This window comes from Somniosus microcephalus, chromosome 7 (assembly GCF_052327205.1).
Source record: "Somniosus microcephalus isolate GS21.2 chromosome 7, FLI_Smic_1.0, whole genome shotgun sequence".
Lineage (NCBI taxonomy): Eukaryota > Metazoa > Chordata > Chondrichthyes > Squaliformes > Somniosidae > Somniosus > Somniosus microcephalus.
In genome coordinates, this window is record NC_140993.1 from 32,593,722 (window position 1) to 32,617,432 (window position 23,711).

The window sequence follows — 23,711 nt, forward strand, 5'->3', positions numbered from 1 at the left end:
GTCCTGTTTAGTTGCCTGTTGAACACACAAATTACCATGGAATCAGAACAGTGTTTCCACATGCTGGAAGACACCGAGGACACAATAAGGTACTATATTTTTGATTACGCCTCGGTGGAGTGCTTTGAGACGTTTTTCTACAGGTGTTATATAAATGCAAGTCATTGTTGTAGCTGTACACAAACACAATTTTTGTTTGTTTGTAGGTATAACTTGCAGGTATATACCAATACACAGAAAATCTACAATCTACCATGGGCCCACGAATGACAATGGGGAGGGGGGAAAGAGATGAAGTTCAGGAGAGGGAAGCTGAATGCATAGATCAGATTCAACTATTTCACACAAGAGTGTGGTGAATATTTGGGAGGCAATCAAGAGTGCATACATCACTTCTTATAAGAGGGAGGCAGTTGTGCATTTGGCTGGAAAATCATTAGACAGATTATAAGTAGTGAAATACTGTTTAGAATTTTGGGGCTGGCCACATGGACTAAACTCTTTTCCAGTACTTTACATTGCTCTGTTCCTAAGCTGTGTGTCCACAAACATAACTGGATGTTTTTTCTATTCTTCACAGTACACAAAAATTCTGAGGTATAATAATTTAAATCATCACATTCCTTCATCAAACAGTTTAAAAGGGATTGATTTACCTGTCTCGGATTCCCTCTGCTCACTCCTAGATGGACTAACAGTGAAAGGAAGTTTACGTTTCATAGAAGCTTTCTCTTTCACTTCTTTTTCCAATTCACTGCGGTCTATTTTAGGTGTCCTGTTGTAGGATGAAACCTTCTCTTTATTCTAAAAAGAGATAAGATAAAGATATTAATAGCAGAATATCAACAAGCGACAGTCTTGTTCATCAAATGCTATGGAAATTTAAACTTTATGGGGATAGAAATAATATGAAGGATAAAAACTGCTCTCTCTGGGAATGCGGAGGTTGGGGATGGAATTAAACGGGAAATTAGAGACGCATGCAATAAGGGTACAGCAGTTATCATGGGTGACTTTAATCTAACCAAATTAGTAACAATATACTGTGGAGGAGGAATACCTAGAGTGTATACGGGATGGTTTCCTGGACCAATCTGTCGAGGAACCAACTAGAGATCAGGCCATCTTAGACTGGGTATTATGTAATGAGAAAGGATTAATTAGCAATCCTGTTGTGCGAGGCCCCTTGGGGAGGAGCGATCATAATATGGTAGAATTCTTCATTAAGATGGAGAGTGAAGTAGTTGACTCAGAGACTAGGGTCCTGAATTTAAATAAAGGAAACTACGATGGTATGAGGCGCGAGTTGGCTAGGATGGATTGGGGAACGTTACTTAAAGGGTTGACGGTGAATAGGCAATGGCAAACATTTAAAGATCGCATGGATGAACTACAGAATTTGTTCATCCCCGTTTGGCATAAAAATAAAACAAAAAAGGTGACTCAACCATGGCTAACAAGGGAAATTAGGGATAGCATAAGATCCAAGGAGAGGACATATAATTTGGCCAGAAAAAGCAGCAAACTTGAGGATTGGGAGCAGTTTAGGATTCAGCAAAGGAGGACAAAGGGATTAATTAAGAGGGGGGAAATAGATTATGAGAGTAAGCTTGCAGGGAACATAAAAACTGACGGTAAAAGCTTCTATAGATATGTGAAGAGCAAAAGATTGGTGAAGTCAAGCATAGGTCCCTTGCAGTCAGAATCAGGGGAATTTATAATGGGGAACAAATAAATGGCAGAGCAATTAAATACATACATTGGTTGTCTTCAGAAAGGAGGACACAAAACCTCCCAGAGATGTCGGGGAACATAGGGTCTAATGAGAGGGAGGAATTGAATGAAATCAGTATTTGTAGGGAAATGGTATTAGGGAAATTGACGGGATTGAAGGCCGATAAATCCCCAGGGCCTGATAATCTACATCCTAGGGTACTTAAGGAAGTGGTCCTAGAAATAGTAGATGCATTGCTGGTCATCTTCCAAAATTCTATAGACTCTGGAACAGTTCCCATGGATTGGAGGATAGCTAATGTAACCCCACTATTTAAAAAAGGTGGTAGAGAGAAAACTGGGAATTATAAGTCTGACATCGGTAGTGGGGAAAATGTTAGAGTCCACAATAAAAGATGTAATAGCAGAGCACTTGGAAAACAGTGACAGGATCGGACAAAGTCAACATGGATTTACAAAAGGTAAATCGTGCTTGACTAATCTACTGGAATTTTTTGAGGATGTAACTGGCAGAACAGATAAGGGAGAACCAGTGGCTGTGGTGTATTTGGACTTTCAGAAAGCTTTCGATAAGGTCCTGCATAAGAGGTTAGCGTGCAAAGTTAAAGTACACGGGATTGGGGGTAAGGTACTGTCTTGGATAGAGAACTGGTTGGCAGACAGGAAGCAAAGAGTTGGAATAAATGGGTCTTTTTCTGAGTGGCAGGCAGTGACTAGTGGGGTACCGCAGGGATCGGTGCTAAGACCCTAGACGAGGGAACTAGATGTAATATCTCCAAGTTTGCAGATGACACAAAGCTGGGTGGGCGTGTGTGCTGTGAGGAGGATGCAGAGAAACTCCAGTATGATTTGGACAGGTTGGGTGATTATACTGCATTTGCCATGCATCTGCCCAATGTGGATAAATGTGAGGTTATCCACTTCGGTGGCAAAAACAGGAAGACAGATTATCTGAACGGCAATAGATTGGGAGAAGGGGAAGTGCAACGAGACCTGGGTGTCCTTGTGCACCAGTCGCTGAAGGTAAGCATGCAGATGCAGCAGGCAGTTAAGAAGGCAAATGGTATGTTGGCCTTCATAGCGAGAGGATTAGAGTACAGGAACAAGGATGTCTTGCTGCAGTTGTACAGGGCCTTGGTGAGACCACACCTTGTGTATTGTGTGCAGTTTTGGTCACCTTATCTGAGGAAGGATGTTGTTGCCATGGAGAGAGTGCAGCGAAGATTCACCAGACTGATACCTGGGATGGCAGGAATGACGTATGAGAAGAGATTGGGTCGATTGGGCTTATATTCACTAGAGTTTAGATGAATGAGAGGGGATCTCATTGAAACTTATAAAATTCTAACAGGACTAGACAGACTAGATGCAGGAAGGATGTTCCCAATGGTGGGGGAGTCCAGAACCAGAGGTCACAGTCTAATGATAAGGGGTAAGACATTTAGGACGGAGATGAGGAGGAATTTCTTTACCCAGAGAGTGGTGAACCTGTGGAATTCTCTACCACAGAAGGCAGTTGAGGCCAATTCATTAAATATATTCAAGAAGGAGTTAAGATATATTTCTTAAGGCTAAAGGGATCAAGGGATATGGGGAGAAAGCAGGGACGGGGTACTGAATTTGGATGATCAGCCATGATCTCATTAAATGGCGGAACAGGCTCGAAGGGCCGAATGACCTACTCCTGCTCCTATCTTCTATGTTTCTATGTTACTCGTTCTGATTAAAATCCTCAACTATTCCAAATTACTCTGCATTATAAGTGAACTAATGGCAAATTCTCCAACCCAACTTAATCAACTTCTTTGAAAACCCCCTATAGGAGGCAGTTAGTGTGTGGCGAAGGTTGGATTAAGGGACATTTGTCTTTGCCTCTTTTGCATGAGGTGTTCACAAATTCTATTACTGGCCTCTGCATTGGGTAGTCTTCTATTTTGCTGGCGTGCTTTTCACTATGCTGTCTGGTACATAGACCTTTTAATATGGCTTCCTTCCTGCTACTTTCAAGTCCAATTCGCCTAGGGATGGCTTTCCTACCTGGGAAAGGACATTTGAATGCCAGCATGTAGGTGTGGGGCGTTCTTGATTAACAATGCCACGATTGGCTTGAATTGGCCAATGCATTATATAAGGGGCCAGTATTGCTTCTTCCAGTTCCCTACTGTTGCACTGGTGGCCCAGTGATTGCCCACAAACAGGAATGCAAATTTCCTGCTTGGTGTCTGCATGGTCTAATCACAAAATGATACCTGTAATTACAGTCAAGTATATTAAATATGTGGACACCCAGATCGAGAGGTCCCACCACCCCCCCTTCCCCCTCATGACTCCAATTGCTTGGATTCCTTTTTTTTTTTTTATTTTTTTAAAAGAGATCCTTTGGGAGAAAAAGGGTTTTGTTCTAGATTGGTGACTTCCTGTACTTATAACAACATCTCATGGATTTACTAAGGACAAATAAAGAGATTCTTCCAGAATAATACATGGTACTTGATAAGGTTTACTTAATAAAATGTTTTAACAGCCTGACAGCATAGCAAGTGCCACTGCTGCTGTGGTATTCAATTTTTTGTCAAGAGGTATCATTGTAATTAATTTCCATGTTATATAAATGCAAGTTGTTGTTGTTGAAATTCTTCCTGTAGTACTCCGCTGGTGGAACTATATTGTTGGTGAGAGTGAGTGTAGGGGAGTGAGTGATTAAAAAGAGGAAAAAAATGAAAAAAAGCAAATAGGATTCTGTATACAGGGAATTCAATATAAAAGAAAGCACATGGGGTTGAATTTGTTAAGCCACAGTTGGGAGTATTTCTTGCAATTCTCAGCACTTGATTAAGGAAAAGACATCGGAGCTATGTAAAGTGTACAGCCAAGATTTACTAGAATACAAGGAATGAAAAGTTAGTTATAAAGAAAGGCGTGTGCCTTTCACAGGAACAGAGAAGGTTCTTGTTTATTCTGGGACAGATTAATATTTTTACTTAACTCCGCAAATAATAGTCTTGCATCATCAAAAAGAAAAACTTGCATTTATATCGTGCCTTTCACGACTCCAGGAAGACCCAAAGTGTTTTACAGGCAATGAAGTATTTTTGAAGTGCAGTCACTGTTGAAATGCAAGAAACGCAGCAGCCAATTTGCACACAGCAAGCTCCCATAAACAGCAATGTGATAATGACCAGATAATCTGTTTCAGTGATGTTGATTGAGGAATAAATATTGGCCAGGACACTGGGGATAACTCCCCTGCTCTTCTTCAAAATAGTGCCATAGGATCTTTTATGGCCAGCTGAGAGAGCAGACAGGGCCTCGGCTGATCACTTTATCCACAAGTGCAGCACTTCCTCAACACTGCACTGGAGTCAGCCTAGATTTTTGAACTCAAGGCTCTGGAGTGGAAATTGAACTCACAACCTTATGACTCAGAGGCGAGTCCTTCCCACTGAGCCACAGCTGACACTTCCCAAACAGCTGATGCCCCTTTCCCATGAAACAAACTACCTCACGCCGCCCTCCCCGGGTCTAACAGAGGTTTTCAAAATTATGATAGTTTTTGAGAAAGTAGATAATGAAAAATGGGTTCTAATGGCTGGCAAATTGGTAAAGACGGGACATAAACTCAGGATTGTCACTAGTAAAATGAAGGAGGAATTTAGGAGATTTTTTTCCCCAGAGAGGATGATTAGAACATGCAGTGCTTTACAGAAGTGGCTACAGAGACAGAAACTAAATCACTTAGGGAATTGGATAAGTATTTGAAAAGGAAAAATATAAAAGGAAACAGGGAAAGGACAGAAAAATGGGATATCAAATCATATAACTAACAACACAGAAGGAGAACATTTAGCCCAATGCACCTGTATTGATGCACCTCGTCAGCTGGAACTATCCACATGAATCCCATTCGAGTAGTTGGCTCCAGTTGAAGAGCTAGCAAAAGGCCTATGTGCAATGTACTGATTACTCTTCTGTGTTGTCATTTCTAAAGCTATGAAAACTGCATTCTCAAAAAAAATTTGGAGGGTGGAAAGGGAAGCTCGCAATGCAATCACAAGAAAATTAGTACGTTCCTCGAGAGTAACTGAACTAGTGAGTTTAAAATGAGGACCAGCAATATTAACACAAACACTGGCTCTTAACCAATAACCCACTAAAAACTTTCAGCATTAGGTGATTCATGGCATAACAGACATTTATGTTTCAGCCAGCCGATTCTTTTTGATCTCTGAAGGAAACAAGATGTGCATGATGGAAATGGCTGACTAACCCGACGAGAGAGTTTCCTTGTTGGCAAAAAAATTAAAAGAAATTTAACATGAAAAAAGTGTATTGCAAACAAAAAGTACTCCCTCTAGACTTTCCTTTCCCTTTAATGTAATGGCACAATTGAGAACAACAACTATTTTTATCCTATGGATTTTACCGTCTGATTTTTATATCATTGATGGCCGGCACAGACACGATGGGCTGAAGGGCTTCTTTCGGTGCTGTATAACTATGGCCTAGAAAGTCGGTGGGCTGCACCACCAGTTAGCGCCTAAAGAGGGCACTCAGTGGCTTTAGCGCCACTGGCCACGCCTCCCGCGATATTTAGCTGGGGCGCTAATGGCGGCATTAGCCTGTTGCGCTGCGCCGCCACCGATGACGTCATCGGCGTGCGCAGCGCCCCGATCTCGATATTCGGTAGTGCCCGCCTCTGTAGCGCCATTCACAAATCGCGCGGCCTACCTGTGGCGGCAGTGGCGCAAATTAAGGTGGAGGTGCGGGGTGGCCGTTTTTTTCGGCGGCCGCCTGCCAGCACCTCCATCCCCGGCCTCCTGCTCTCCCACCACGGCAGTGCCGGCTGTTTTCCGAGAGCCCGGCACCACTTCTCGGTGCCGGGCTCTTTTGCCGGCACTCGCGATCTCTGATCACGCTGGTGCAGGCCCCTCCCCCTTAAGAATGGGAGGAAGGCCTGCAGTACCGCAGCGCGCCGTGCTGCTGCGGCACGTTGTGCTGCGATATTCAGTTTCAGCGCCCTAAGAGGGACGCGGAGCGCCTCGAGCCTCGCCCCGTGTCCCTCTTGGGGCGTTCAAGCTGAATTTCCGGCGGTCGCAACTGCTCCGATCGCTGCGCTAATTCCGGCGCCCAGGCGAGCTTGGCGCCCCGTTTGCGGCTCCACCGAATTTCTCCCCCTATGACTCTATATCAACTTTTTTTTAGTTGCAATTTTATTTGCAAGAGTTAAGTAAAAATATTAATCTGTCCCAGGAGGAACAGAACACTGGGATGTTGAGTTGCAGAAGGTGCAAACAGTAGTTACAGAAGGGAAAGGCAAGTCAGAAGCTAGAATTGCTCCCTCAGAGCATGCCCACAATCAACAACCTGAGCTTCATGGAGAAAGCTGAATGGAAAACCGCCACAAAAATAAACCACACAAACATACTCTATTCAAAGAGCATTAAGTATATACACTAGTTTTGCAACAAGGGGCAACGTGAAAACAGACTCTTTTCCCAAATTGAGACACTTTTATACATGAGACTTGTGCAGGTCTCGAGACAAATACAATTGTGTAGTTCGGACAATGGGCACACGTGATTTCTTTTTAAAGCATAAAAATTAAAACGTTTCAGTGCAATTTTTGCATTACATAGCAAAAACGACTAGCAAGGGAAAAATACAAAAAGCACAGCAGGGTCCCACAAACAGTAATGAGATAAATGACCAGTTAATCTATTTTGGTGGCCTTGGTTGAGGAATAAATGTTGGCCAAGCCACCCCTGTGAACGCCCCTGCTCTTCTTTGAATAGTTCCATGCAATCTTTCACAAAAACCTAGACAGGGCCTCAGTTTAACATCGCATCCTAAAGATGACACCTTTGATGATGTAGCACCCTTTCAGTACTGCACTGAAGTTTCACACTAGATTATATGCACTTCTAAAATATCACACAGTTAGTTTGTCCCATGGGAAAGGAAAGTCAAGGTGCTAATTCAACACCAACTTGCATTTATATAGCATCTTTAATGTAGTAAAAATGCAAGTTCTTTCTTTCTAAAACACCCCAAGGTGCTTCACAGGAGTGTAATCAGACAAAAATATTCATGTGGGTCCATAATTCTGCCACTGTGATACGGGAGCTGGCTCATGGCTGTGGGCCAGCTCTCTCCTGCAATCCAAACTAAACAAATACTAATGTAAAAGCAGCTACTCTTGGCCAATAAACCACATATCTTAATATAGAATGCATCAAACATTAGAAATTTATTACTCCTTTACCATGGGAGTCTACTTCAAGAAAATTTATTACACTGCACTGGGTTTAAAAAAATACAAATTATACATTAAAAAAAAATAATACAAATTATAAATTTTAAAAGGGTGTTAAAATTGTGCTTTTTCCAATTAGAATTATTTTAGTTGCAAAATTTTAGTACTGTATTTTGTAACTCATAATTTGCATTAAAATTTCTGTTTCTATTGCACAATAGACTGGCTAAGGAGACTCGACCATTGTTCAAATGTTCAGCAGCTTAACTCAGGATTACAATGACTTCTGTTACTTTGCCAGGAGGAAGTACGGGCTGAAGAAAATAAGGAAGCCGGGTAACAACAAAACCAGCAGGTGTGGCTGAGACCAGGGCAGCATCACCAATTTGGTGTTTTTCCAAACTTGTGTGTGTCGAATCTCCTGCAAATATGTACTGTACACACATTCTCAGGTACCCCATGTCCTCACTTCTGAAAGACAGCATCAGCTACCAAAAAGAAAACAGTACAGATAATAAGAAAAAGCTGCAACTGCTGGAAATCTGAAACACAAAATGCTGGAAATATGTAGCAGGCCCTTCAACATCTGTAAAGACAAAAGATCAGGTTAACGCGCCTTACAAGGAATCTACACAAAATGTTAACCCTGTCTTTTTTCGTTACACAAACTGATGAACGTACTATGTACTTCCAGCATTTTATTATTTTATTAAGTTTATAGCAGGAGTGCATTCCATGGAGACAGCAGGCCACATAAATGTTGAAATCAATGTTCCCATTAATTTACATTATTCTCACGCTGTGGATACACATGGGTCCAGGTGTTCCAATTAAAGGATTTATCCACCAATTAAGTAACTGCACTAAGAAAATCCTTATCCTAAACTTCAAAGCCTTGATAATGTAGACAAGACAAACTAGTGAGCTGTAACAAAGCGCAAATGGAACTAAATCGCTGACAAATTTGCGGGCAAGCGGATTATAGTTTGGACACCCAGATATAAAGCAACAAAAATGGAGATAGTAAGTTAGCAAATAAATAGATAACTAACATCCCAAAAATAACAGACGGAAAGAAATCTCTTTTTGGAACCGGTTTGAAAACCTATGCACGAATATGGAGGAATGTACAGAACATCATGACACCGAAATGTAAGCAGCCACCTTTAAATCTGTTCTGTTGCTTTCCACTTCCTCCACTATCTCCAAGCATCTTCAGTCAAAAGTGGCAAGAGGACAATTCTACTCCGCATCTTGCCAAGGACCCGCACCATCAGAGACGATAGCGTCCAGCCAATTTGGCTTACTCCACGTGACATTAAAAGGCAGCCGATTGCACTGGACAACAAAGGCTATGGGCCCCAATAACATCTCAGCTGTAGTGTTGAAGACTTGTGCACCAGAACGAGCTGGCTGCCTAGCCAAGCTATTCCAGTGCCGTTATGCCACCAACATCCACTACACATTGTGGAAATTGCCCAGGTGCATCTTATCCACCAAAATCAGAACAAATCTAACCTGGCCATTTATCATTCTATCAACCTCCTCCCAATTATCAGCAAACTGTTTGAAGAAGTAATCAATAGTTTATTTTTAATTTATTCATTCAAGGGATGTGGGCATCGCTGGCAGCACCAGCATTTATTGCCCATCCCTCATTTCCCTCAAGAAGGCAGTAGCGAGCTGCCTTCTTGAACCGCTGCAGTCCCTGTGGTGAATGTGCTCCCTCAGTGCTGTTAGTTAGGGAGTTCCAGGATTTTGACCCAGCGATGAAGGAACAGCGATATACTTCCAAGTCAGGATAGTGTGTAACTCGGAGGGGAACTTGAAGATGGTGGTGTTCCCATGCGCCTGCTGCCTTGTCCTTCTAGGTGGTAAAGGTCACGGGTTTGGGAGGCACTATTGAAGAAGCTTGGTGAGTTGCTGCAATGTGTACCATCTACAAGATGCATTACAACCATGTTGCACTGGTGGTGGAGGGAGTGAATGTTTAAAGGTGATAGATGAGGTGCCGATCAAGTGGGCTGTTTCATCATAGAATGGTTACAGCAGGAGGCCAGTCGAGTCTGTGCCGGCTCTCTGCAAGAGCACTTCAGCTAGTCCCACTCCCCCGCCCTTTCCCTGTAGCCCTTCAATTTTTTTTTCCTTCAGATACTTATTCAATTCCCTTTTGAAAGCCACAACTGAATCTGCCTCCACCACCCCTTCAGGCAGTGCATTCCAGATCCTAACCACTCGCTGCGTAAAAATGTTTTTCCTCATGTCGCCTTTGGTCCTTCTGCCAATCACATTAAATCTGTGTCCTCTGGTTCTTCAGCCTTCTGCCAATGGGAGCAGTTTCTCTCTATCTACTCTGTCTAGATCCCTCATGATTTTGAACACCTCTATCAAATCTCCTCTCAACCTTCTCTGCTCTAAGGAGAACAACCCCAGCTTCTCTAGTCTATCCACGTAACTGAAGTCCCTCATCCCTGGAACCATTCTTGTAAATCTTTTCTGCACCCTCTCTAAGGCCTTCACATCCTTCCTAAAGTGTGGTGCCCAGAATTGGACACAATACTCCAGTTGAGGTCGAACCAATGTTTTATAATGGTTCATCATAACTTCCGTGCTTTTGTACTCTATGCCTCTATTTATGAAGCCCAGGAACCAGTATGCTTTTTTCACCACTTTCTCAACCTGCCCAGCCCACCTTGTCCTGGAGTGTTGTTGGAGCCCAGATTTACTATACACAGTGTGATTATAAAACCAGCTACGGTATGGTCACAAAATGTACAGGCCCCAGCACAATTTGGTATTTCATAGTAAGCCATTTAGTTGGACATGTTGAGCATCAAATCCACTAAGACTCCAAGGTCTTTTGCAACTTCATCTTTAGCTGGGAGCATGCGCTTCACCCATTTTCCATGTGCAGTACTTTATACTTGTCCACATTAAATTTCATCAGCCATTGTTCTGCCCGCTTATTTATTTTGTCCAACCCGTTCAGTAATCTGAGCTACCTCCTCGAGTTGGGCACGTCTATTAGCAGGTCTTCCCGTGGGGTACTCTGACTTCTGCCATTCATTTAATTTTGGCTCTTCGAGTTGGCAGATCCTGATTTTGAAAATGTACATATTCTGCCTTAGGTGAGGATTTTGTTCCAAACCCCACCCAGCTAGACTTTAGTAGGATTCATAATCCAGCATATTAACAGCAAAAACCAACATCGATGGGATGTAACCAACTGTCACTTTGCTGCCCGCAATGGCTTAGTACCTCCAGCAACCACTAAACCTGTTTCATAAGGCAACGGTTTACAAAATCAACAGAAATTTTCTCTTTCTAAATGGGAGGGGAAAGGAATTCTGTATATTGCATCAAACTTGCAAGCTGTCACTGACGAGGTAACAGTCAAACCTATAAAGATAAATCTAAGAATGCAAGACTCTAAAATGTATATTTTTTTTCCTTGCTTGACTTCGATAAGATGATTTTCTTCTCACCTGTGTCGATGGGTCACTTGCTCAGATTCAACTTGCCAATAGAAAGAGGTCTTCAAAATTATGAAAGGTTTTGATAGAGTGGATAGAGAGAATATTTCCACTTGTGGGGAAGGGCATAACTAGAGGCCATCAATATAAGATAGTCACCAAGAAATCCAATAGGGAATTCAGAAGAAACTTCTTTACCCAGAGAGTGGTGAGAATGTGGAACTTGCTACCACAGGGAGTGGTTGAAGTGAATAGTATAGATGCCTTTAAGGGGAGGCTAGACAAGCATATGAGGGAAAAGGGAATAGAGGGTTATGTTGATAGATTTAGATAAGGAAAGATGGGAGGAGGCTCGTGTGATCAAGTACTCATCACCTGATTGGGTACAGCAACAACAACATTCACTCAAGAAGCTTGACACCATCCAGGACAAAGTAGTCTGCTCGAGTGGCTCTCCGCCACTGAAATCTATTAACCACCTCCTCTGCCACTGCCGTACTACGGTTGCAGCATGTTCCATCTACAGCAAGGGTGTCAAACATGCCGAATCCGACCCTTGGTGTGTTGAGCTTAGGAATGGGACATGGATCTCCTGGGCGCTGCTTCTAAGCTCCATGTAAACTACGTGCTGCAGCAGCCGCCCGCCATCCTGCTCAGTTATGTCAGGGTTGACTAGAAACAGGACCAGCTGACTGAGGAGAGGAGAGAGAGGGGGAAGAGAGAGAGGGGGAGAGGGGAAAGAGGGGGGGAGGGAGAGAGAGAGAAGTGTGGAGTTGGGTTGGGCTGGAAGAGGGTGAAGGGATTAGGGTGAGGAGATTAAGACTGGGGGTGGGGTGGGATGGGGGAAGAGAGGAAGAGGTTGACAGGAGTCTGGGGTGTTGGGGGAGATTGGGACTTGGTTGAGGGGTGCCAGGCAAAGAGGACTGAGAATGGAGTGGGGCCCAGCATTTCCTGCAGAGCCAGGAATAGCAGCAACGTAATGACTGGGAACGGCGCTGAGAAAGGGGCGAGGTGAAACCTGGGGACTTTACTGTGGGTAAACAGTGAAAGACTGTTTCCACTGGTTGGTCAATAGGGAACAAAGGTATAGAGATTGCGGATTCTCATGCCCTGATTTTACATTGTAAGCTCTAACTGCCACAGTTCATGTCGGGCTAGGAGAGGAGGGGGAGAAGCACACAAAACAGCTGCAATCTGCAGCCCTACTCCCTCGGCTCCTCCAAATCCCCAAAACATTCCCGGGCTTGACACGCCTTGCTCAGAATTTCGCAGTTTGTAGCAAGGCCTGAAGCTCATCTTAAATTGGGTCTCAGGCCTCATTTTAATAATAGAGGTGAGCTGTTAGCTTCTGTCATGCCTCAGCTCTCCCAACATTGGGGATCAGATTTGGGCCTACCTGCATACTTCAGCGATAGCAATGGCACCAGAGACCCGGGAATGGCACTATAACTCCACCACGAGGAATAAAAGTGCCGCTACTTGGGGATCTCGGAACAGAGTTTGACTTCTAATTTGGCAGCCTTATTTCTGGAACATGCGTGTAGGGCAGCACATATTAAATGTGCAGTTTTCCCATGCCATTTGCTCTGAAATGCGCTTAGCAGGAGTGTGTTGTCACGCTGACATTAGAATTTTGCACACATGCAGTGACTCAGAATTGGCTTCGGAATTGCAAAGAAAAATCAAACGTGTGTGAAAATTGAGTCCACATGACTGGTGTGAAAACAATGATGAACTGGTCTCACGTTGTAATGTACTTCCATACACAATATCTTGGCCTCCCTGGAAAGATTCAAGACAAACCATATCTGGTCCTAAAACTACAATATCTGTTTAGTTCCAAAATGTAGAATGCAGTAAATTTAGCATTTTGAATATTTTGTCCTTAGTGCCAAAAACATCAGTGGAAACTAGCATGGAAGAAATAGAATAGCGTGTCTAACTATGTGATGGACATGAATTCAACTCCCTTACACAGTCAAAACTCATAATTCCTGCCAGATGACTGTTCTTCTCAGCCCAATAAGGCAATCAACACTCAACAACTGAAATTCAAATATTCCAAGCACATAGAATCAGACGAAAAAGGATACTGTGTTAATTCTAACAACTCTTTCTTTTTAAAATGGCTATTGAGAATGAGACTTCATGTGCAAAGTTCTTTCCTGAGATAGGAAATTCAAATTAATATAGTCAAATGGTAATCCAGGTCTGCAAATCTAAAAAGCAAATTTTAATTATTAATAAAATCCAAAAATATTCCTAGTTTTAGTAGGGGATTGTACATATGCAAAGGCAGTTGTGCAAACCTATTATTTACAATAAGATGCCACTTTAAAGCACGTCTTACCTTTCTTCCAGTCTGTTTTTCAACCATGTTGCTGTTGCATTCAGAACTTTCAGTCTGTGCTGTTCTGGAAGACCCAGATTTGGGCATTTTACAGCTTTTGTTCCTTTCTCCTCAGCTGCCTGTTTCAGGCAACAATATGGTCATCCTTTATCTGAAGAAACAGAAGTAGTAAAAGGTATTTTTCATACTGCATTCACAGCCTCAGAAGCGCAATTGACTTTCTTTAGATTAACTGGTGTCAGACACATGACATCCATCACCATGCTGAAAATGAATAAATCTGAACTATTAACTAGGTTATTAGTGAATTGGAACGATTAACTAGGTTAATAGTGAATCGGAACTATTGACATTTGCCTGAGAAGGAGTGGGCACACCTTCCCTGCAGGGACTTATCCCACTTACCCAAGCCCAGTAAATCAAGGCTGACAAGTGGCAAGTAACATTCGCACCACACAAGTGCCAGGCAATGACCATCTCCAACAAGCGAGACTCTAACCATCTCCCCATGACATTCAATGGCATTACCATCGCTGAATCCCCCACTATCAACATCCTGGGGGTTACCATTGATCAGAAACTGAACTGGACCAGCCAACTAAACACTGTGGCTACAAGAGCAGGCCAGAGGCTGGGAATTCTGCGGCGAGTGTCTCACCTCCTGACTCCCCAAAGCCTTTCCACCATCTACAAGGCACAAGTCAGGAGTGTGATGGAATGCTCTCCACTTGCCTGGATGAGTGCAGCTCCAACAACACTCAAGAAGCTCGACACCATTCAGGATAAAGCAGCCCGCTTGATTGGCACTCCATCCACCACCTTCAACATTCACGCCCTCCACCACCGGCGCACTGTGGCTGCAGTGTGTACCATCTACAAGATGCACTCAGCAACTCGCCAAAGCTCCTTCAACAGCACCTTCCAAACCCGCGACCTCTACCACTTAGAAGGACAAGGGCAGCAGACGCATGGGAACATCACCACCTACAAGTTCCCCTCCAAGCCACGCACCACCCTGACTTGGACCTGTATCGCCGTTCCTTCACTGTCGCTGGGCCAAAATCCTGGAACTCCCTTCCTAACAGCATTGTGGGTGTACCTACACCATATGGACTGCAGCGGTTCAAGGCGGCTCACCACCATCTTCTCAAGGGCAATTAGGGATGGGCACTAAATGCAGGCCTAGCCAGCGACGCCCACATCCCATCAATGAATAAAAAAAAATAAAAAAAATGCAGGCTGGCAAGAATCAAACCTTAGGGACTCCCAAGTATGTTTAGAAATACACCTGTTTAATTGGGTAAAACCAAAGCAGCCTAAACAGCACTGAGCATTGGTACGGTTCTCACAACTTGTTTAACTATTCCACCCCATCCATTAGGCCGCTGATTTACAAGATTGTCCGGAGCCGAGTAGGAAGAATTCTAGCTCCCAGTGACAAGTCTAACCCTCAAGATCCAAATGAACTACATCAGCTAGTCAATTATCAAATGTGCCTAGAGCACAGCAGACTGGGCTGGCTCAGGTATTAATTACTGAGTGAACCACAACAGATCAATCTGGTTCCAATCTCCCTTTACCAGGCTCCAACTTGACCCTGCTTACCATCTTCCTCCACCCCTCCCAAGCAAGAAAGTCATTATGACCCTTTATACCTTTTGCCACAAATCCACCTTAGTGCTTGGTCTTCAATCTCTTGCATGCCTCAGTCTTAAAGAAGGAGCTCTGTTTGGACGTGCACTTGGATGTCACAAGCTTAAATCTACAATGGGACGCGAGTCATTGAAGAGAAACAACAATGAGCGGAGCATCCCTCTCCCTTGCTGAGTGCTGTCCTGAAGAACTGTGTCCAATCCAAACTTGGCATCCACCAGAACCATCAATTAGAGATATGAGTCCTGAGCCCAAGCTACCTGATACTTCAAACGGTTCCCTCCTCAGGTACTGTCCATTTCCCTGTCAAAACTGCCATTATCACCCTATCTTCAAACCCCCACCCACCACCTTTATTGCCCCATCTCCAACGCCCTTAAACGCGCCATCTCCACCCAGATTTTTGCCCCTTCCACAGCACCAAAATGCTACTAACCAAAGTCACAAATGGCATTTTCTGTGACCAACACTTAGAATATCTTGCAGTGGCCCAAATGGTTGGGATATCCCAGCTTACTTTGCTCCAGCATTTTGGCTCGAGAGCGAATATGGAGAAAATGCTGAAGTTTCAAAACTATACCTAGGTAAGGGACTGGCTAGGAGACCCACAACCCAATATGCAAGGCCCTATTGTGGACTGGTCATGATAACATGTAAAGAACCAGACATTTACAGATAAGAGAGAACAATAACAATTAAGATGTTGCGTAAACAGCTCAGCTTGGCAGGATACCGAGTACATGCAGCGCAAGGTAGCCGAACAGTATAAGGGTAGAACTTAGCCTCTCCAAAAGATAGTGTGCTCTCATGGACAGTCTGAAGTCTTTTCACCTTAACTGTAGCCCGCAAAAGATTACAAATCTGATCAGCTTGAACTTCGTGGAGGAAACAGGTTGTATTAATTGCTGGTCATTTAATGTAATAATGTAGAACAGTTGTAGAAGGACAATACTGTTGTTATTAGTCAATGTATTTTAAAGCTTGTTGTTTAAAACCACTCGGTCCTGAATCACGCGGAGCTTATTGTTACAGGACTAACAACCTTTTGCTGTGACTGTAACCATGGGAAATCCACCAAAAAACACCGTTGCACATTATCCCTCATTTGCCTGACCTCTATCCAACCTTTGACATAATTAACCACATTTCCAATGGCTCTCCTCCATTGTTCAGCTTGTTCTCCGTCTTAGCTATCTGATAGTAGCCAGAGCACTTCTACCAATGGATTTTCTTCCCACCCTTGCACCACCACCTTGGAAGTCCTTCAAGGATCTTTCTTTTACGCCCTCATCTACATGGTGACATAATTTGCAAACATTAGACTAAGCCTCCACATGTAAACTGATGATGCCCACCTCTATCTCTCTCAACTCCTTCACTGCCTGTGCTGTTAGACGGTTTGTCCAATATCCAGTCTTGGATGAGCCATAAATTTCTCCAGCTAAACATTAGGAAGACCAAAGCCAGTGTCTTCGGCCCCCCACCACAAACTCTATACCCTTACAAACAACTCCATCCCCTTACCCAGACACTCAGAGGCTCAACCCAAGTGTTTGTAACCTCGGAGTCCTATCCGACCCCAAGCAGAGCTTCTGACCCCATAACTACAAAGTCTGCCCAACTCAGCTTATTTGCTGTCGAAAACCTTAAATATGCCTTAGTCACCCCACAGACTTGCTTATTCCAATGGTTTCCTGGCCAGCTTCCCATCCTCCACCCTCTGTAAATTTCAGCTCGCCAAAACTCTGCTGCCAGCATCCTATCCCACACCAAGTGCCGCTTACCCATCACCCTTATCCTTGCTGACGTATTTTGGCTCCTGGTCCTCCAACACAAAGTTAAAATTCTCATTCTTGTGTCCAAAGCCCTACATGGCTTCACCCTGTCCTATCTTAACCCCCAACCCTTGCCCCCTCTTAAGCTTTCTCTTGTACATCCCTTCCTCCACACGATTACATCCCTTCCTCCACACGCTTACTCTGCTTTTAATATTAGCAGTTTGTTTGAACATGTTGGATAACAAACAAACCAGTTACTTTATGCACGAAATAAAGTATATTTTAGAAAAAAATGACGGCGGCACATTGTAGACACATTTATTGACGTTATGGTTTGACAAAACACTGAAAAACTGCGTATTCATGCCATATTAATGCCATTGCTGTCGATACATACTATAAGAGCAATTAAGCTGACAGTAGGAGAAACAGCATTCGTGGGATACCACAGAAATTAATTTATGCTCAGCCACTGTAAGTGTGCAGCTAATCAGGGACTTCATATCTTGATTGCAAATGCTAGTTTATTTGCAGGTTAGGTGCCACCCAAAAATAAACAACTGCCAACCCAAATAGTTTATGTATTCAAGGTGGGTAGGAAAGTTCCCCAGTTATACAACTATAGAAAGAATCATTAAAGGAAAGGAATTCTTGGCAAGTAAAATCAAGGAAAACCCAAAGATGTTTTATAAATATATTAAGAGTAAGAGGATAACTAAAGAAAGGGTAGGGCCTATTAGAGATCATGAGGGTAATGTGTGTGTGGAGGCGGGAGACGTCGATAGGGTTCTTAATGAATACTTTGTGTCTGTTTTCACAAAGGAGAGGGGCGAAGCAGACATTGCTATCGGGGGGGGGGGGGGGGAGGAGCGTGAAATATTAGATGAAATAAACATAGTGAGAGAGGAAGTATTAAGGGGTTTAGCAGTTTTAAAAGTGGATAAATCCCCAGGCCCGGATGAAATGTATCCCAGGCTGTTAAGCGAAGTAAAAGAGGAAATAGCAGAGGCCCTGACCATCATTTTTCAATCCTCTCTGGCTTCAGGTGTGGTGCCAGAGGACAAGAGGACTGCTAATGTGGTACCCTTGTTTAAAAAGAGAGAAAAGGATAGACCGAGTAATTACAGGCCAGTCAGCCTAACCTCGGTGGTGGGAAAATTATTGGAAAGAATTCTGAAGGACAGGATAAATCTTCATTTAGAAAGACACGGATTAATCAAGGATAGTCAGCATGGATTTGTTAAGGGAAGGTCATGTGTGACAAACTTGATTGAATTTTTTTTTGAGGAGATAACAAGGAGGGTGGATGAGGTTAGTGCATTTGATGTAGCATATATGGACTTTAGCAAGGCTTCTGATAAGGTTCCACATGGCAGACTGGTCACAAAGTTAAAAGTCCATGGGATCCAGGGCAAGTGTCAAGTTGAATTCAAAACTGGCTCGGAGGCAGGAAGCAGAGGGTAATGGCTGATGGGTGTTTTTGTGACTGGAAGGCTGTTTCCAGTGGGGTTCCGCAGGGCTCAGTACTAGGTCCCTTGCTTTTTGTGGTAAATATCAATGATCTAGACTTGATTATAGGGGGTATGAGTAAGAAGTTTGCAGATGATACTAAAATCGGCTGTGTGGTTGATACTGAAGAAGGAAGCTGTAGACTGCAGGAAGATATCAATAAATTGGTCAGGTGAGCAGAACAGTGGCAAATGGAATTCAATCCGGAAAAGTGTGAGGTAATGCATTTGGGGAGGGCTAACAAGGAAAGAGAATACACATTAAATGGTAGGACACCGAGTAGTGTAGAGGAACAAAGGGACTTTAGAGTGCAGGTCCACAGATCCCTGAAGGTAGCAGGCCAGGTAGATAAGGCAGTTAAGGCGGCATACGGATTGCTTGCCTTTATTAGCCGTGGCATAGAATACAAGAGCAGGGGGGGGGTTATGCTTCAACTGTATAAAACACTAGTTAGGCCTCAGCTAGAGTACTGCGTGCAGTTCTGGTCACCACATTACAGGAAAGATGTGATTGCACTAGAGAGGGTACAGAGGAGATTTACAAGGATGCTGCCGGAAGTAGAGAATCTTAGCTATGAGGAAAGACTGGATAGGTTGGGTTTGTTTTCTTTGGAGCAGAGGAGGCTGAGAGGAGACCTTATTGAGGTGTATCAAATTGTGAGGGACCTAGATAAAGTGGATAGAAAGGATCTTTACAATCTATATTAACGATTTGGAGGAGGGGACCAAGTGCAACATATCCAAGTTTGCCGACGATACAAAGATGGGAGGGAAAGCAGTGAGTGAGGAGGACATAAAAAACCTGCAAAAGGACATAGACAGGCTAAGTGAGTGGGCAGAAATTTGGCAGATGGAATATAATGTTGGGAAGTGTGAGGTTATGCACTTTGGCAGAAAAAAATCAAAGAGCAAGTTATTATCTAAATGGAGAGAAACTGCTAAGTGCTACAGTACAAAGGGATCTGGGGGTCCTGGTGCATGAAACACAGAAGATTAGTATGCAGGTACAGCAGGTGATCAGGAAGGCCAATGGAATCTTGGCTTTTATTGCAAGGGGGATGGAGTATAAAAGCAGGGAAGTCTTGCTTCAGTTATACAGGGTATTGGTGAGGCCACACCTGGAATACTGTGTACAGTTTTGGTTTCCATATTTAAGAAAAGATATACTTGCTCTCGAGGCAGTTCAGAGAAGGTTCACTCGGTTGATTCCGGAGATGAGGGGGTTGACTTATGAGGAAGGGTTGAGTAGGTTGGGCCTCTACTCATTGGAATTCAGAAGAATGAGAGGCGATCTTATCGAAACATATAAGATTGCGAGGGGGCTTGATCGGGTGGATGCGGGGAGGATGTTTCCACTGATGGGTGAGACTAGAACTAGGGGGCATAATCTTAGAATAAGGGGCTGCCCTTTCAAAACTGAGATGGAGGAGAAACTTCTTCACTCAGAGGGTAGCGAATCTATGGAATTTGCTACCTCAGAGCTGTGGAAGCTGCGACATTAAATAAATTTAAAACGGAGATAGACAGTTTCCTAGCTGATAAGGGAATTAGGAGTTACGGGGAGCGGGCAGGGAAGTGGACGTGAGTCTAGATTCGGATCAGCCATGATCCTATTGAATGGCGGAGCAGGTCCGAGGGGCCGCATGGCCTACTCCTGCTCCTACTTCTTATGTTTATCTATTTCCCTTAGTAGAGGGGTCAAAAACCAGGGGGCACAGATTTAAAGTAATTGGTGGAAGGTTTAGCGGGGATTTGAGGGGAAATTTCTTCACCCAGAGGGTTGTGGGGGTCTGGAACTCACTGCCTGAAAGGGTGGTAGAGACAGAAACCCTAACCACATTTAAAAAGTGCACTTGGGATGCTGTAACCTGCAGGGCTACGAACCAAGAGTTGGGAAGTGGGATTAGGTTGGCTAGCTCTTTGTTGGCCCGCGCGGACATGATGGGCCGAAATGGCCTCCTTCCATGCTGTGGCATTCTAGGGAACGACTTGTATTTATCAGTCTCAGGTTACCCCAAAGCACTTTCCAGCCAATGAAGTACTTTTGAGTGTAGTCACTGCTGTAATGAAACGTGGCAGCCAACTTTCGCACTGCAGGGTCCCACAAACAGCAATGAGATACATGAGCAGACAATTTTATTTTCGTGATGTTGATTGAGGGATAAATATTAGCCAGGACACCGGGAGAACTCCCCCTGCTCTTCTGCGGATAGTGCTGTAGGATCTTTCACATCCACCCGAGAGGACAGACTGGTCCTCGGTTTAATATCTTATCCGAAAGATGGCACCTCCGACAGTGTAGCACTCTTTCAGTACTGCACTGGAGTGTCAGCCTCAATTATATGCTCAAGCCTCTGGAGTGTCACTTGAAAGAGAGCTACGCACTGAGCCAAAGCTGGCACTACAGCACTTAAATAAAACTTTCATTGTGGGTTATGAAAAAGAGAACCCAAATGGCAGAATGAGCTACATAGTTGAACACCTCTCATTCCCACAGTATATTAATATACTGAATAATTGAGGGAAAGATAAAGGGCGCCTAAAAATACACTGCAACAGACATTGAAAATGGCAATACGAGGCTTCAAGGACAAAATCTGTAAGGTCATTCATCCAGTCCAGTTCAGGTAGCTCCCTTCAAGAACTTAAAGCAAATATAATGATTGTATTTGCTGGAATCTACTAAGAAACTATTAGGAAGAATTAAACACCATTGCAAAATAAGTCCTATTAAACCTTTAGTATGGCTGCAGTATGTATATATTGTATAGCATACCATAGCACCGGCTGCAATGCAAATTTAAATATGCAATCACAACTTTCATGTATGGGCATGGACCTTTCAAAATGTCTGGGGAACTACATTGCTGGTGGGCCACAGCCAGAAAAAATATTGGACGCTACGGTTGGCTGGACTGCTGGAGAATACATATGCGGCACAATGGTGTAAGTAAATATGCTAAAAAGTCTTCAATTATTTACAGGTGAAGTTTTTATTTTAACAGCTTCTATCAAAGGCTGATTTCAGTTCAGATTTCATATACCAATTGCTTTCTCTTATTATGCTGTTAGGTAGGGAGTTCTAGGATTTTGACCCAGCGAAGATTAAGGAACAGCGATATACATTTCTTTGCAGCAAACTTCTTGGTTTCTGTTCATCCAGACTTGAGAATGTCTTTGCATGAAGTATATTGTCCCGTTCCTTGCTTCTCCTCCCAACATGCATTACCTGACACCTATTAACATTAAAACGCATCTTTCATCCGTTTGCCCATTTCATTACTTGCTCACCGAAATGTTTCCGCAGATTAGTTTTGAATTTACCCCCTTCAAGCGCAGGCTGTGTCCTCTGGTTCTGCTGTTCTGAGCAAGGTGAAACAGCTGGTCATGGTTTACATTATCTAGTCGCTTTAGAATCCTAAAAACAGCCATCATATCACCTCTTAACAATCTCTTTTCCAGTGAGATGTCGTCCAATTTATTGCCCTAATACAATCTCCTCCATCATTCTGTTTGTTCTCTTCTGTATCCTTTCAATAACTACAATATCCTTTTTGTACTGTGGCAACACACGATTCCAAGTGTCGTCGCACCAATGATTTATAAAGTGGCAGGACTACCTCACTATTTCAACTCAATATTGACCTTTTAATATATCCTAACATCCGATTTGCTTATGACACATGCTTCTTCCTCCATAAGGAATTACCAATGATATTAAGCAAGGAAAGGGTGCAAACATTATCATGGAATCATAGAATCGTATAGCACAAAAGGTGGCCATTTTGCCCATAGTGCCTGTGCCAGCTCTTCAAAAGAGCTATCCAATTAGTCCCACGCCCTTGCTCTTGCCCCAAGAGCTCTGCATATTTTTCCTTCGAGTATCTATCCAATTCTGATCCAATATTGAATCTGCTTCCATCATCCTTTCAGGCAGTGGATTCCAGGTCATAATAACTCGCCTAATCACTCCTCTGGTTCTTTTGGCAATTACTTTAAATCTGTGTCCTCTGATAACTGACCCTCCTCCCCTTAACTTTCTCTGCTCTAAAGAGAACAATCCCAGCTTCTCTAGTCTCTCCACATAACTGAAGTCCCTCATACCTGGTACCATTTGAATAAATCTCCTCTTCAAGCATTCCAAAGTGTTTACCTATTTCCTAAAGCGTGGTGCCCAGTACTCCAGCTGAGGCCTAACCAGCAATTTATAAAGGCTTAGCATACTTGCCTTGCTTTTGTACTCTATGCCTCTATTTATAAAGCCCAGGATCCCATATGCTTTTTTAACAGCATCAACTTGTCCTGTCACCTTCAAAGATTTGTGTGTGAACCCCCATGTCTTTGTTCCTGAAATTCCTTTAAAATTGTACCATTTAGTTTATATTGCCTATCTTCATTCTTCCTTTCAAAATGAATCACGATACACGTCTCTGCGTTAAATTTCATGTACCATTTCACCAATCTACCCGTGTCGTCATGAAGTCTGCTGCTATCCATCTCGCTGTTTGCGAGAATGTCTGAGCTTTGTGTCCTCATCAAACTTTGAAATTATGCCCATCATACCTAAAGAGCAGTGGTCCTAATACCGACCCCTGGGGGACACCACTGTACACTTTCCTCTAGACTGAAAAACTGTTCACCACTACTCTCTGCTTTCTGTGCCAGTCAATTATGTATCCTCGCAGCCACTGCCGTTTTAATCCCATGGGCTTTAATTTTGCTAACAAGTCTATTATGTGGACCTTATCAAAACATCTTTTGAAAGTCCATATACACAACACCAACCACACTACCCTCATCAACCCTCTCTTACTTCATCAAAGCACTCAATTAAATTTGTCAGATACAATTCGTCTTTAACAAATCCGTGCTGTCTGTTATTTATTAACCCATTTTTTTCCAAGTGACAATTAATTTTGTCCCGGATTATGATCTCTAGAAGTTCCCCCACCATCGACGTTA

General features: G+C 43.3%; 1 protein-coding gene across 5 annotated transcripts in view; it reads right to left on the bottom strand.

Annotated features, from left to right (window-relative positions):
- The window catches only part of ankrd12 (ankyrin repeat domain 12), a 203,614-nt gene that overhangs the window by 79,112 nt on the left and 100,791 nt on the right, over positions 1 to 23,711 (bottom strand). For all 5 annotated transcript variants that reach the window (XM_085992374.1, XM_085992377.1, XM_085992373.1 and 2 more), the window contains 2 exons: positions 13,811 to 13,961; positions 657 to 804 (listed from right to left, as the gene is read on the bottom strand). In XM_085992374.1, the coding sequence (XP_085848500.1) occupies positions 657 to 804; positions 13,811 to 13,897 (235 nt within the window). In that variant the 5' untranslated portion in view covers positions 13,898 to 13,961. The remainder of the gene's footprint in view (positions 1 to 656; positions 805 to 13,810; positions 13,962 to 23,711) is intronic.